This window comes from Castor canadensis, chromosome 8 (genome assembly GCF_047511655.1).
Source record: "Castor canadensis chromosome 8, mCasCan1.hap1v2, whole genome shotgun sequence".
Taxonomy (NCBI): domain Eukaryota; kingdom Metazoa; phylum Chordata; class Mammalia; order Rodentia; family Castoridae; genus Castor; species Castor canadensis.
Genome location: NC_133393.1, coordinates 76,281,984 through 76,296,544, shown reverse-complemented (window position 1 = coordinate 76,296,544; position 14,561 = coordinate 76,281,984). Strand labels below are relative to the sequence as shown.

Sequence of the window (14,561 nt, the reverse complement as noted above, 5' to 3'; positions counted from 1 at the left end):
TCTTCTGCTTATTCTAGTCTGCTGGAGTGGCCTTCCATTTTGTTTTGGATTTCTGTTTCATTGTTTTTTCTGAGGTTTTCCATATCATGAGTCGCTTACTCTTTAATATTGTCAATTTTCATCCTGAGTTCATTTGTCTCTCTATTTATGGTGTTTGTTTCAATTTGGTGTTTATACTGTGCTTCTATGTTTTTTTTTTATTTGTTCTTGTGCTTTCACATATTCTTTATTTTTGTTGTTTTGGAATTTCTTCTGTGTCTCCTGCACATTTAGTTTGACCATATCCATCTCTATAACGTTCTCATTGTTTACTTAGAGGATTTCTTCTTTTTTTTTTTTTTTTTCATTTTTCTTTTATTATTCATATGTGCATACAAGGCTTGGTTTATTTCTCCCCCCTGCCCCCACCCCCTCCCTTACCACCCACTCCACCCCCTCCCGCTCCCCCCCTCAATACCCAGCAGAAACTATTTTGCCCTTATCTCTAATTTTGTTGTAGAGAGAGTATAAGCAATAATAGGAAGGAACAAGGGGTTTTGCTGGTTGAGATAAGGATAGCTATACAGGGCATTGACTCACATTGATAACCTAACAAAAGATGTGAAAGACCTCTACAAGGAAAACTATACACTTCTGAAGAAAGAGATTGAGGAAGACTATAGAAAGTGGAGAGATCTCCCATGCTCATGGATTGGTAGAATCAACATAGTAAAAATGTCTATACTCCCAAAAGTAATCTACATGTTTAATGCAATTCCCATCAAAATTCCAATGACATTCATCAAAGAGATTGAAAAATCTACTGTTAAATTTATATGGAAACACAAGAGGCCACGAATAGCCAAGGCAATACTCAGTCAAAAGAACAATGCAGGAGGTATCACAATACCTGACTTCAAACTATATTACAAAGCAATAATAATAAAAACAGCATGGTACTGGCACAAAAACAGACATGAAGACCAGTGGAACAGAATAGAGGATCCAGATATAAAGCCACACAACTATAAACAACTTATCTTTGACAAAGGAGCTAAAAAATACGATGGAGAAATAGCAGCCTCTTCAACAAAAACTGCTGGGAAAACTGTTTAGCAGTCTGCAAAAAACTGAAACTAGATCCATGTATATCACCCTATACCAAGATTAACTCAAAATGGATCAAGGATCTTAATATCAGACCCCAAACTCTTAAGTTGATACAAGAAAGAGTAGGAAATACTCTGGAGTTAGTAGGTATAGGTAAGAACTTTCTCAATGAAACCCCAGCAGCACAGCAACTAAGAGATAGCATAGATAAATGGGACCTCATAAAACTAAAAAGCTTCTGTTCATCAAAAGAAATGGTCTCTAAACTGAAGAGAACACCCACAGAGTGGGAGAAAATATTTGCCAATTATACATCAGACAAAGGACTGATAACCAGAATATACAGGGAACTTAAAAAACTAAATTCTCCCAAAACTAATGAACCAATAAAGAAATGGGCAGGTGAACTAAACAGAACTTTCTCAAAAGAAGAAATTCAAATGGCCAGAAAACACATGAAAAAATGCTCACCATCTCTAGCAATAAAGGAAATGCAAATTAAAACCACACTAAGATTCCACCTCACCCCTGTTAGAATAGCCATCATCAGCAACACCACCAACAACAGGTGTTGGCGAGGATGCGGGGAAAAAGGAACCCTCTTACACTGTTGGTGGGAATGTAGACTAGTACAACCACTCTGGAAAAAAATTTGGAGGCTACTTAAAAAGCTGGACATCGATCTACCATTTGATCCAGCAATACCACTCTTGGGGATATACCCAAAAGACTGTTACTCCAGAGGCACCTGCACATCCATGTTTATTGCGGCACTATTCACAATAGCCAAGTTATGGAAACAGCCAAGATGCCCCAGCACTGACGAATGGATTAAGAAAATGTGGTATCTATACACAATGGAATTTTATGCAGCCATGAAGAAGAACGAAATGTTATCATTTGCTGATAAATGGATGGAATTGGAGAACATCATTCTGAGTGAGGTTAGCCTGGCTCAAAAGACCAAAAATCGTATGTTCTCCCTCATATGTGGACATTAGATCAAGGGCAAACACAACAAGGGGATTGGACTATGAGCACATGATAAAAGCGAGAGCACACAAGGGAGGGGTGAGGATAGGTAAGACACCTAAAAAACTAGCTAGCATTTGTTGCCCTTAATGCAGAGAAACACCCACGCACAGGATTTCTTCTTTCAGAGTGTTCTTTGAGCTTCGTTGAGTCCTTTGGCATAGTTTATCTTTGTTGTTGGAGTCTGGATATGAGTATCTATTTTCTTCATTTTCCTCTGGTTCCTGTACTAATTTATTATTGAGGAGATAATGGTTTCCATTCTTTTTCCATCTTCTAATCATTACACTTGGTGCTGTTACTGTTCCTGCACTGTGTGTAACTTAGTATTACCTAGCTTACTATTATTATGCATAGTAAGCATATTATCATTATGCTTACTATTAAGTAAGCATAATGATATCTAGAATGGAAAGGTAAGAGGTGAAAGAGAGCAAAGAAGGAATAGAAAAAAGGAAGAAAAGCAAGACCACCACCACTACCACCACCAACAAAAAAGAAATAGCCAAAGAAATAAATAGGGAGAGATAGTGTACTAATTAATAGTGAGCTAAACAAGCATTAGAGAGACAGAGTAAAAAGAAAAAATTGGAGAAAAAAAGAAAAAAGAAGAAAAGGAAAAAAAGAAGAAAAGAAAAAAAAAGAAGAAAAGAAAAAAATCCCAGGTTTAAATGCAATAAAGTTTCAGTCTTTTTTATTTTTTTATTTATTTTTTAATTGTTTTATTATTCATATGTGCATACAAGGCTTGGGTCATTTCTCCCTCCTGCCCCTACTCCCTCCCTTACCACCCACACCACCCCCTCCCTCTCCTCCCCACCCCCTCAATATCCAGCAGAAAGTATTTTGCCCTTATTTCTAATTTTGTTGTAGAGAGAGTATAAGCAATAATAGGAAGGAACAAGGGTTTTTGCTGGTTGAGATAAGGATAGCTATACAGGGCATTGACTCACATTGATTTCCTGTGCGTGTGTGTTACCTTCTTGGTTAATTCTTTTTGATCTCACCTTTTCTCTAGTTCCTGGTCCCCTTTTCCTATTGGCCTCAGTTGCTTTTAAGTTATCTGCTTTAGTTTCTCTGCGTTAAGGGCAACAAATGCTAGCTAATTTTTTAGATGTCTTACCTATCCTCACCCCTCCCTTGTGTGCTCTCGCTTTTATCATGTTCCCAAAGACCAATCCCCTTGTTGTGTTTGCCCTTGATCTCACATCTGCATATGAGGGAGAACATATGATTTTTGGTCTTTTGTGCCAGGCTAACCTCACTCAGAATGATGTTCTCCAATTCCATCCATTTACCGGCTCATGATAACATTTCGTTCTTCTTCATGGCTGCATAAAATTCCATTGTGTATAGATACCACATTTTCTTAATGCATTTGTCAGTGGTAGGGCATCTTGGCTGTTTCCATAACTTGGCTATTGTGAATACTGCCACAATAAACATGGGTGTGCAGGTGCCTCTGGAGTAACCTGTGACACAGTCTTTTGGGTATATCCCCAAGAGTGGTATTGCTGATCAAATGGTAGATCAATGTCTAGCTTTTTAAGTAGTCTCCAAATATTTTTCCAGAGTGGTTGTACTAGTTTACATTCCCACCAACAGTGTGAGAGGGTTCCTTTTTCCCCACATCGTCACCAACACCTGTTGTTGGTGGTGTTGCTAATGATGGCTATTCTAACAGGGGTGAGGTGGAATCTTAGTGTGGTTTTAATTTGCATTTCCTTTATGGCTAGAGATGGTGAGCATTTTTTCATGTGTTTTCTGGCCATTTGAATTTCTTCTTTTGAGAAAGTTCTGTTCAGTTCACTTCCCCATTTCTTTATTGGTTCATTAGTTTTGAGAGAATTTAGTTTTTTAAGTTCCCTGTATATTCTGGTTATCAGTCCTTTGTCTGATGTGTAGCTGGCAAATATTTTCTCCCACTCTGTGGGTGTTCTCTTCAGTTTAGAGACCATTTCTTTTGATGAACAGAAGCTTTTTAGTTTTATGAAGTCGCATTTATCTATGCTATCTCTTAGTTGCTGAGCTGCTGGGGTTTCATTGAGCAAGTTCTTACCTATACCTACTAACTCCAGAGTATTTCCTACTCTTTCCTGTATCAACTTTAGAGTTTGTTATCTGATATTAAGATCCTTGATCCATTTTGAGTTAATCTTGGTATAGGGTGATATACATGGATCTAGTTTCAGTTTTTTTGCAGACAGCTAACTAATTTTCCCATCAGTTTTTGTTGAAGAGGCTGCTATTTCTCTATTGTATATTTTTAGCTCCTTTGTCAAAGACAAGTTGGTTATAGTTGTGTGGGTTCATATCTGGGTCCTCTATTCTGTTCCACTGGTCTTCATGTCTGTTTTTGTGCCAGTACCATGCTGTTTCTATTGTTATTGCTTTGTAATATAGTTTGAAGTCAGGTATAGTGATACCTCCTGCATTGTTCTTTTGACTAAGTGTTGCCTTGGCTATTCGTGGCCTCTTGTGTTTCCATATAAATTCACAGTGGATTTTTCAATGTCTTTAATGAATGTCATTGGAATTTTGATGGGAATTGCATTAAACATGTAGATTACTTTGGGGAGTATCGATATTTTTACTATGTTGATTCTACCAATCCATGAGCATGGGAGATCTTTCTATAGTCTTCCTCAATCTCTTTCTTCAGAAGTTTATAGTTTTCCTTGTAAAGGTCATTCACATCTTTTGTTAGGTTTACACCTAGGTATTTGATTTTTTTTGAGGCTATTGTAAATGAAATTGTTTTCATTCATTCTTTTTCAGTTTGCTCATTGTTAGTGTATAGAAATGCTAATGATTTTTCTATGTTGATTTTATATCCTGCTACCTTGCTGTAGCTATTGATGATGTCTAGAAGCTTCTGAGTAGAGTTTTTTGGGTCTTTAAGGTATAGGATCATGTCATCTGCAAATAGGGATATTTTGACAGTTTCTTTACCTATTTGTATTCCTTTTATTCCTTCTTCTTGCCTAATTGCTCTGGCTAGGAATTCCAGTACTATGTTGAATAGGAGTGGAGATAGTGGGCATCCTTGTCTGGTTCCTGATTTTAGAGAGAATTGTTTCAGTTTTTCTCCATTAAGTATAATGCTGGCTGTAGGTTTGTCATATATAGCTTTTATAATGTTGAGGTACTTTCCTTCTATTCCTAGTTTTCTTAGAGCTTTTATCATGAAATGGTGTTGGATCTTATCAGAGGCTTTTTCTGCATCTATTGAGATGATCAAGTGGTTTTTGTCTTTGCTTCTGTTAATGTGGTTTGTTACATTTATTGATTTTCATATGTTGAACCACCACTGCATTCCTGTGATGAAGCCTACTTGGTCATGGTGAATGATCTTTTTGATGTGTTGTTGAATTCGGTTTGCCATTATTTTGTTGAGGATTTTTGCATCAATGTTCATTAAGGAGATTGGCCTATAGTTCTCCCTTTTGGACGTGTCTTAAAGTGTAATATTTGGAAGTGTAATACTGGCTTCATAAAATGTGTTTGGCAGTTTTCCTTCCCTTTCTATTTCATGGAACAGTTTAAGGAGGGTTGGTATGAGTTCTTCTTTAAAGGTCTGATAGAAGTCAGCAGAGAATCCATCAGGTCCTGAACTTTTCTTTTTGGGGAGACTCTTGATTGCTGCTTCAATTTCATTTTGTGTTATAGATCTATTCAGGTATTAATTTCCTCTTGGTTCAGTTTTGGAAGATCATATGTATCTAGAAATCTGTCCATGTCTTTAAGATTTTCAAATTTATTTGAATATAAGTTCTCGAAGTAGTCTCAGATGATTTCCTGGACTTCCATGGTGTTTGTTGTTGTTATCTCCCCTTTTGCATTCCTGATTCTACTAATTTGGGTTTCTTCTCTCCTCATTTTAGTAAGGTTTGCCTGGGGTCTATTGATCTTGTTTATTTTTTCATAGAACCAACTTTTTGTTTCATTAATTCTTTATATGGTTTTTTTGGTTTCTATTTCGTTGATTTCAGCTCTTAGTTTTATTATTTCTCTCCTTCTGTTTGTTTTGGGATTTGCTTGTTCTTGTTTTTCTAGGAATTTGAGATGTATCATTAGGTCATTGATTTAGGGTCTTTCAGTCTTTTTAATATATGCACTCATGGCTATAAACTTTACTCTCAGGACTGCCTTTGCTGTGTCCCATAGGCTCTGGTAGGTTGTGTTTTCATTTTCATTGACTTCCAAGAAGTTTTTAATTTCCTCTTTTATTTCATTGATGATCCATTGTTCATTAAGTAGTGCGTTATTTAGTTTCCAGCTGTTTGCATGTTTTTTGTCTTTACTTTTGTTGTTGAGTTCTACTTTTACTGCATTGTGATGTGATAGTATGCACGGTATAATTTCTATTTTCTTATATTTGCTGGGGCTCGGTTTGTGCCCTATGATATGGTCTATTTTGGAGAAGGTTCCTTGGGCTGATGAGAAGATTGTATATTGTGTAGAAGTTGAATGAAATGTTCTGTAGACCTCAAGTAGGTCCATTTGATCTATTGTATATTTTAGATCTTGGATATCTTTATTGATTTTTTGTTTCGATGACCTATCTATTGATGACAATCGGGTGTTAAAGTTTCCCACAACTACTGTGTTGGCGTTAATATATGCTTTTAGGTCTTTCAGGGTATGTTTGATGAAATTGGGTGCGTTGACATTGGGTGCATACAGATTGATGATTATTATTTCCTTTTGGTCTATTTCCCCTTTTATTAGTATGGAATGTCCTTCTTTATCTCGTTTGGTCAATGTAGGTTTGAAGTCTATTTTGTCAGAGATAAGTATTGCTACTCCTTCCTGTTTTTGGGGGCCATGGGCTTTGTAAATTTTCTTCCAGCCTTTCACCCTAAGCATATGCTTATTTCTGTCAGTGAGATGGGTCTCCTATAAGCAACAAATTGTTGGATCTTTCTTTTTAATCCATTTCATCAAGTGGTTCCTTTTGATGGGTGAATTAAGTCCATTAAGTGTTAGTACTGATAGGTATGTGGTGATTCCTGTCATTTAGTTGTCTTAGTTGTTTGAAGGTTTGATTGTGTGTACCTAAGTTGAGGTTACTCTCTACTGTCTTGCTTTTTCTTTTCCTGTGGTTTGGTGCTGCCTGTCTTTTTATGGTTAAGTTGGGTTTCACTTTCTGTGTGCAGAATCCCTTGCAGAATCCTTTGTAGTAGTGGCTTTGTGGTCACATATTGTTTTAGTTTCTGCTTATCATGGAAGATTTTTATTGCTCCATCTATTTTGAATGATAGCTTTGCTGGGTAGAGTATCCTGGGGTTGAAGTTATTTTCATTCAGTGCCCGGAAGATCTCACCCCACGCTCTTCTTGCTTTTAATGTTTCTGTTGAGAAGTCTGCTGTGATTTTGATGGGTTTACCTTTGTATGTTACTTGCTTTTTCTCTCTTACAACCATCAATATTCTTTCCCTAGTTTCTGAACTTGTTGTTTTAATGATGATATGTCATGGGGTAGTTCTATTTTGATCTGATCTGTTTGGTGTCCTGGAGGCCTCTTGCATCTGTATGGGAATATCTTCTTCTAGATTTGGGAAATTTTCCATTTTTACTTTGTTGAATATACTACGCATTCCCTTTGCTTGCACCTCTTTGCCTTCTTTGATGCCCATGTTTGTCAAGTTTGGTCTTTTGATGGAGTCTGTGAGTTCTTGCATTTTCTTTTCACAGGTCTTTAGTTGTTTAATTAATAGTTCTTTGGTTTTTCCTTTCATTACCATTTCATCTTCAAGTTCTGAGATTGTGTTTTCTGTATGTTCTATTCTGCTGGATTGGCCTTCCGTTTTGTTTTGCAGTTCTGTTTCATTCTTTTTTTTCTGAGGTTTTCCATATCCTGGGTGGTTTCTTCTTTAATGTTGTCTATTTTTGTCCTGAGTTCATTTATCTGTTTTTTCATCGTGTTCTCTCTTTCACTTTGGTGTTTATACAGTGCTTCTATGGTTTCCTTTATTTCTTCTTTTGCTTTCTCAAATTCTCTATTTTTGTTGTCTTGGAATTTCTTGAGTGTCTCCTGTACATTTTGGTTGACCCTATCCAGTATCATCTCTGTAAAATTGTCATTGTCTCCCTGTAGTATGTCTTCTTTTAAATTATTCTTGTGGGCTTCATTGGGTTCTTCGGCATAGTTTATCTTCATTTAGTTGGAGTCTGGATCTGAGTATCTGTTTTCTTCATTTCCCTCTGGTTCCTGTACTAATTTTTTGCTGTGGGGAAACTGGTTTCCCTTTTTTTTTCTGTCTTCCCATCATTGTCCTTGGTGTTGTTACTGTCCGTGTACTGTGTGCAATTAAGTATTTTCTAGCATGTAGTAATAACAATGGTAATATTTAGAATGGAAGGGTGAGAGATGATGGAAAGGAAGAAGTTAAAGAAAAGGGAAAAACAAATAGACAGGTAGGAAAAAACAAAACAAGGAATCAAACAAAGTTTCAAAGGTATAAATAGGAAGTTTTAGTGTTACTAATCGACAGTAAGCTGAACAGGCCTTAGAGAGACAGAGACAGGATTGAAAATAAAAAATAAAAAGAATTAAGATAAGAATAAAAATAAAAAATAAGTAAATGAAAGTAATATGTATATAAAAATAAAATAAAACAACATGAAAAATAGAAAATTAAAAAAAAAAAACCTCCAAGTTCAAATGGAATGAAATTTTTGGTCTTAATAATTTTGGTGTCCATCTCACTCTCCAATACTTGAGATGGTGCCTCAGATGTTGTTCTGTAGTTGTCTCATCAAAGGGAATGCATAAAGTAGAACACTGTAAGCTACATTTGGTCTATATGTGGGTTGGAGCTGTGGAAAGGTGCATGGATTTTTTACTGGAAAAAACATTGTGACATAATTATAATCTTTCATCACTGGAACAGAACAGCAGATTAATAATGAGGCAGATCATGTTATAGCTTGTTTTTCATTTCCATCTCTCTACACAGATGAAAATATTTAAAATATCCATTGAAAGACAGTAATTATATTACTAATGTTGTGTAAAAATATAGAAAATGTGAACCATTAGGGTAGTAAAATGTGAATTCTCCCATCCAAGTACTAACCATGCCCAACCCTGCTTAGCTTCCAAGATCAGACGAGGTTGGGCACATTCAGGGTGGTATGGCTGTAGATGTAAAATGTGAATTCTGTAGAACTTTCCTACACAATGAATGGTTGATAAATATTATGTGCTGAGTTTTGCATTGTGAATAGTGAATGTATGGCTGAATAGGAAAAACACAGGGTGGGGGCAGGGGGAAGAAATGACCCAAGCCTTGTATGCACATATGAATAATAAAATAAATAAATAAATAAATAAATAAATAAATAAATAAAAAGGAAAAACGCAAACACACAGAAACAGAAAACAACTACATAAATGCCATTAATGTGCAGGGGAGAAATATGCAAAACAGTAGAGGATAAGATAGGTTTTACTTTTGTGGTTTGTTTGATTCTTGTGTCTCGTTGCTATGATTAGACCCTAAGCAGAGAGTTAGTTTAAGTGGGTCAGCCTTGGGTTTAAATTGTCAGGTCCATGCCATGGTGTTTTTATGCTTCAGTTTACTTGTCTGTAAAGTGGGATTATTACTAGCTCCTAACCATGAATTGGCTTTTTTTAACAATTGAGAACTGTCATTTCTCTGAAACTCCCCAGTGAACTAAATATGATGCCTTATATATTTAATAAATGGATTTATTGACCAACTTAGTAAAAATGAAAGCATTTTATTTCTGTTAGTCCTCTCTCCTGACTTTCCTACAGCTTCTCTTGGGTCAGTTCGGTGGACAGACAGACCAGCCAGATCTCCTGCCTTCTCATTTAGGATAGACAGTTCTTTGAACTAAACAGGAGGCGGGTGTTTCTCGCTGAATCCCTTCCTTGTTTTCTTAACCCACATTTCCAGACGGTGTTGAAGCTTTATTTTATGGATATGTGAGGTTGCAATGTCTGAAAATAACAAATCTGTTGTGTCATAAAGTGTAAAGTGCCATTCAAACTTATAGGATAGCCACATGTTAAAATTAATTCACATTGGGCTTATCTTATTTATTATTGAAGGTTAGAAATTCAGTATTTCAACAATGAAAACAATGCAAATGTGATGTGCTAAATGCATACTGTAAAGGTAGTTTGGAACTTCTGAGCTTTAATCCTTTTATCTATTTTAGGATTTTCTGGGACAAGTGTTTTGTACGTTGGGGGAGATTGTTGGTTCACAGGGAAGTCGCTTGGAGAAGCCAATAGTGTAAGTACTTTTTAATTCAGACAACAAAATGTCAAGTCTTAAGTTTCTATTCTGGTAGTTTGGAGTTCATGAATTCATGGTTGTAGATGGAAGGTAGGCTTTAAAGTCTTGTTTGAATTTTTTTCTTTCAATAATAAATTTTGACGTATTTGTAAAGAATAATTTATATTTTGGCCATCATATACCATGCTAAAATTGTTCACAAGATGAAGTGATCAGATTTAAATAAGAAAATGTGCTCTTTTTCTCCCATTTTTGCTACCAATTATTAGATTTAATACCTCTAAGAGAGATTTTTATTCTTTTGGATCAGGGATTTTATGTAGCACTGCCATTGTAATATGTGTTTAGTAAATATATTTTGGTGATCAAATTCTAATGATTATTTTTGCTATAAAACTGATCTGTACGGAAAACACTGTGTAAATGTTGAGGCACTAATTGAAAAGTATATCTTCCATCTTTTCCTTCCTCAACTGTTTAATGTTTAGTGTGCTTTTCTTCTTCTTTTTCCTCCTTGTTATCTCTTCCTAGTCTTGATTACTTGGATTCATTTACCGGTTCATAAAAATCAGAAGTTCTAAGAAGTAATTGAAGAGCTAACCACAATGTCAGTAGTTTTAGATTTTTGTCTTTTTCTTCATCATTCTTTTCTCAAAGTCACAAACTAATTAAGTCAAAACTCAATAAATCTGTTTGCCTCAGACATCAACCACTTGAAATGGCCAAGATATTATTCTCACATTCCCTGAAAAAAATTGAACTGTTTGCTCCATGTGCCAGTGCTGTTTAAATACTTTTTAAACTAATAAGAAGTCTATTAATTTTGACTTCTTTTATATAAGTGGGTTTTTTAAAGAAAATTTTTACCAAATATCTGTTTCATGACTTATGCATATCTATTCATTTTTATTTTTAAATGTTTTATTAACATAAATTGATTATACAAAGGGATTTCATTGTGATTTTTTTACAACATTCATATAATGTACTTTGATCAAAGTCACCCTGTCTATATTACTTTTTCTTAATCACGCTTTCTCCTCTCTCTTCCTGTTAAACAGTTTTTGGTGGGTTTCACTGGGTTATTTAATACAGGCATAATGTATTCCTATAATATTCGCCCCCCCCACCCCCATTAACCTCTCCTTTCCCCTGCTTCCCATCCCCTGGCTCTCCTTCCCCAAACAGTCCTTCTGTTTTTTTTTTTTTTACAATCATGTCATATTATTTTTTTAGGTCTAGATCTGCATATGTGAGAAATATGCAGCATTTGTCTTTCTGAGCTTGGCTTATCTTGCTTAACATGGTGATTTCTGGATTCATCTAGTTTCCTGCAAGTGACATAATTTCCTTGTTCTTTATGCCTGAATAATAATTGTACATGTGTACCACATTTTCTTGATCAAATCATCAGTTGTTGGGTACCTAGGCTGGTTCTGTACCTTGGTTACAATAAATAGGGTTGTTATAAGTATTGTTGTGCAAATATCTCTCTCTTGCAGTTTTGTTTACATTCCTTTGGGTATAGGCCCAAGAGTGATATAACAGGGTCATATGACAGTCTTATTTGCAGTTTCTTGAGGAACTTTCATGCTGATTTCCATAGTGGTTGGATCAATTTACATTCCCACTAACAGCATGTGAGGATTCTCTCCCCTTCCCCTACCTCCGTCATCATCGCTTACATTAAGAAATGAGATACTGATGAATGAAGAGGTAGAAGTACACTGCATATATACATTTGAAGACAACATAATGAAACTCACCAAGCACTGTTTTAAAGAGTGGGGAAGAGGGAGGGAGGATAGGAATATATGGAGGGGTGTACTTGTTTGAGGTATGCTGTATACATATATTGGCTGAATTTGCACAGTGAAATTCTCTTGTATTAATATGTGGTAAACAAAAATGAAAACAACAAAAAGAAATCACAGAGATCTCAAATAAATACCTGATGCTGTACCTTAAGCTCTTAGGAAAACAAGAACAAGGCAAACCCTGAATTAGTGGGTAGAAGGAAATAATAAAGATCAGAGCAGAAGTCAGTTAAATGGAAACTAAAAAAAAAAAAAACAAAACCAAACCAAAATGAACCAATGAAACAAAAAGTTAGTTCTCTGAAAAGATTAACAAGGTCAATAAGCACATAGCTACACTAACCAAAAGAAGGAGGAAGAAAATAAAAATTAATAAAATTAGAGATGAAAAAGGGAATATCATAACAAATATCAGTGAAGTTCAGAAGATCATTAGGAAATACTTTAAAAACTTACATTCTAATAAACTGGATAATCTAGAAGAAATAGAAAAATTTTGAGACTCATACCATCTAAATTGACCCTAGAGGATAAAACCACTTAAACAGATATGAAATGCACAATGAGATTGAAGCAGTAATAAAGAGTCTCCCAACAAAGAAGAGTCCAGGACAGGATGAATTAACTGCTAAATTCTATCAGACCTTTAAAGAAGAACTAGCATCAATGCTCCTCAAACTATTCCATGAAATAGAAAGTGAAGGAACTCTATGAAACTCATTACATGAAGCCAGTATTACTTTGATACCCAAGTTGGATAAGTACACAACCAAAATATCAAACTATAGATCAATTTCCTTGATGAACATCAATGCAAAAATTCTCAATAAAATACTTGTAAACCAAATTCAGCAACACATTGAAAAGATCATGCAACTTAAGTGTGTTTTATTCCAGAGATGCAAGGATGTTTCATCATATGTAAATTAGTAAACATACCACAGCACATGAACAGAATAAAGGACAAGTATCACATGATCATCTCAATAGATGCAGAAACAACCTTGGACAAAACTCAACATCCCTTCAATGATAAAAGCCCTGAAGAAACTAGGAATACAAGGAATTACCTCAATATAATAAATACTGTATGACAGACCTATAACCAACATTGTATTAAATGGGGAAATAACTGAAACTATCTCTTCTAAAATCAGGAACAAGACAGGATGTCTACTCTCTCCATTTTTATTCAATGTAGTGCTGAATTCCTAGCCAGAGCAATAAGAAAGAGAAAGAAATAAAAGGGATACGAATAGAAAAGGAAGAAATCAAATTATCTCTATTTTCAGACAATGTGATTCTATACTTAAATGACCCAAAGATTCCATCAAAATGCTTTTATTTCTGTAAGAACTTTGGAAAAATAGCAGGATATAAAATCAACATAAAAAAATCAGGCAGGGCACCAGTGGCTCGTGCCTATAATCCTAGCTACTTGGGAGGCAGAGATCAGGAAGACAGAAGTTGAAGCCTGTTGGGCAGATAGTTTGTGAGACACTATCTCAAAAAAATTCAACACAAAACAGAGCTGGTAGAGTGGCTCACGTGGTAGAGCACTTGTGTGAGGCCTAGAGTTCAAACCTCAATACTGCGAAAAAAAAAAAAAATCATTATCTTTTCTATATACCAACAATGAATATGCAGAGAAAGAAATCAGGAAAATTGTCCCATTCACAGCAGTCTCAAAGAAAAATACTTAGGAGTACTCTTCACTAACGATGTGAATGACCTCTACAATGAAAACTATAAAACACTGAGCAAGACATAAGGACATGGAACGATCTCCTTGGTTCAGTTCATGGATTGGTAGAATTAATATTGAGAAGATGGCTATATTACTAAAAACAATGAACAGATTCAATTCAGTCCCCATCTGTTTTCTTTTAAATAAGCTTTTCATGTTTGATTTGTTTTCATGTAAGACTTGGATGCTTATTATTAAAATATATTTATACTCGCTTTAATAAATAATAAATGATCTGTAAAGAAAATACAGCTATTTTATTACATGTACTTCTTATTGTATTTTCTAGTCTAGTGACTAGGGTTTACAAAGATTCTTGGATAACTAAATCATTCTTGATTTAGATTACTAAAACTACCTTTTTTTTTGCAGAAAAATGAATCAATGTTATATGCAATGCCCTTTAAAGAGGACTTTTTGATCATGTTATCCTACTAAAGGCAGTAAAAAAAGAGACCCTTATCGTTCTTTAGAAGAAAGCAAAAGCAAGTAAACTATGGAATTTCCATTTCTGACCAGAGGAACAGAATACAGATTTTATGAGCTGACACTAATATTTAAATTGTGATTTTACTGGCAAATTTTATCTGGTATTATTTCTCC

The 14,561-nt window shown here is 35.1% G+C and overlaps 1 protein-coding gene across 2 annotated transcripts in view; it reads left to right on the top strand.

Moving 5' to 3' along the window:
• Window positions 1-14,561, top strand: part of Cpne8 (copine 8) — a 225,147-nt gene that overhangs the window by 83,403 nt on the left and 127,183 nt on the right. For both annotated transcript variants that reach the window (XM_074083117.1, XM_074083118.1), the window contains one exon: window positions 10,315-10,391. In XM_074083117.1, coding sequence (XP_073939218.1) covers window positions 10,315-10,391 — 77 coding nt within the window. The remainder of the gene's footprint in view (window positions 1-10,314; window positions 10,392-14,561) is intronic.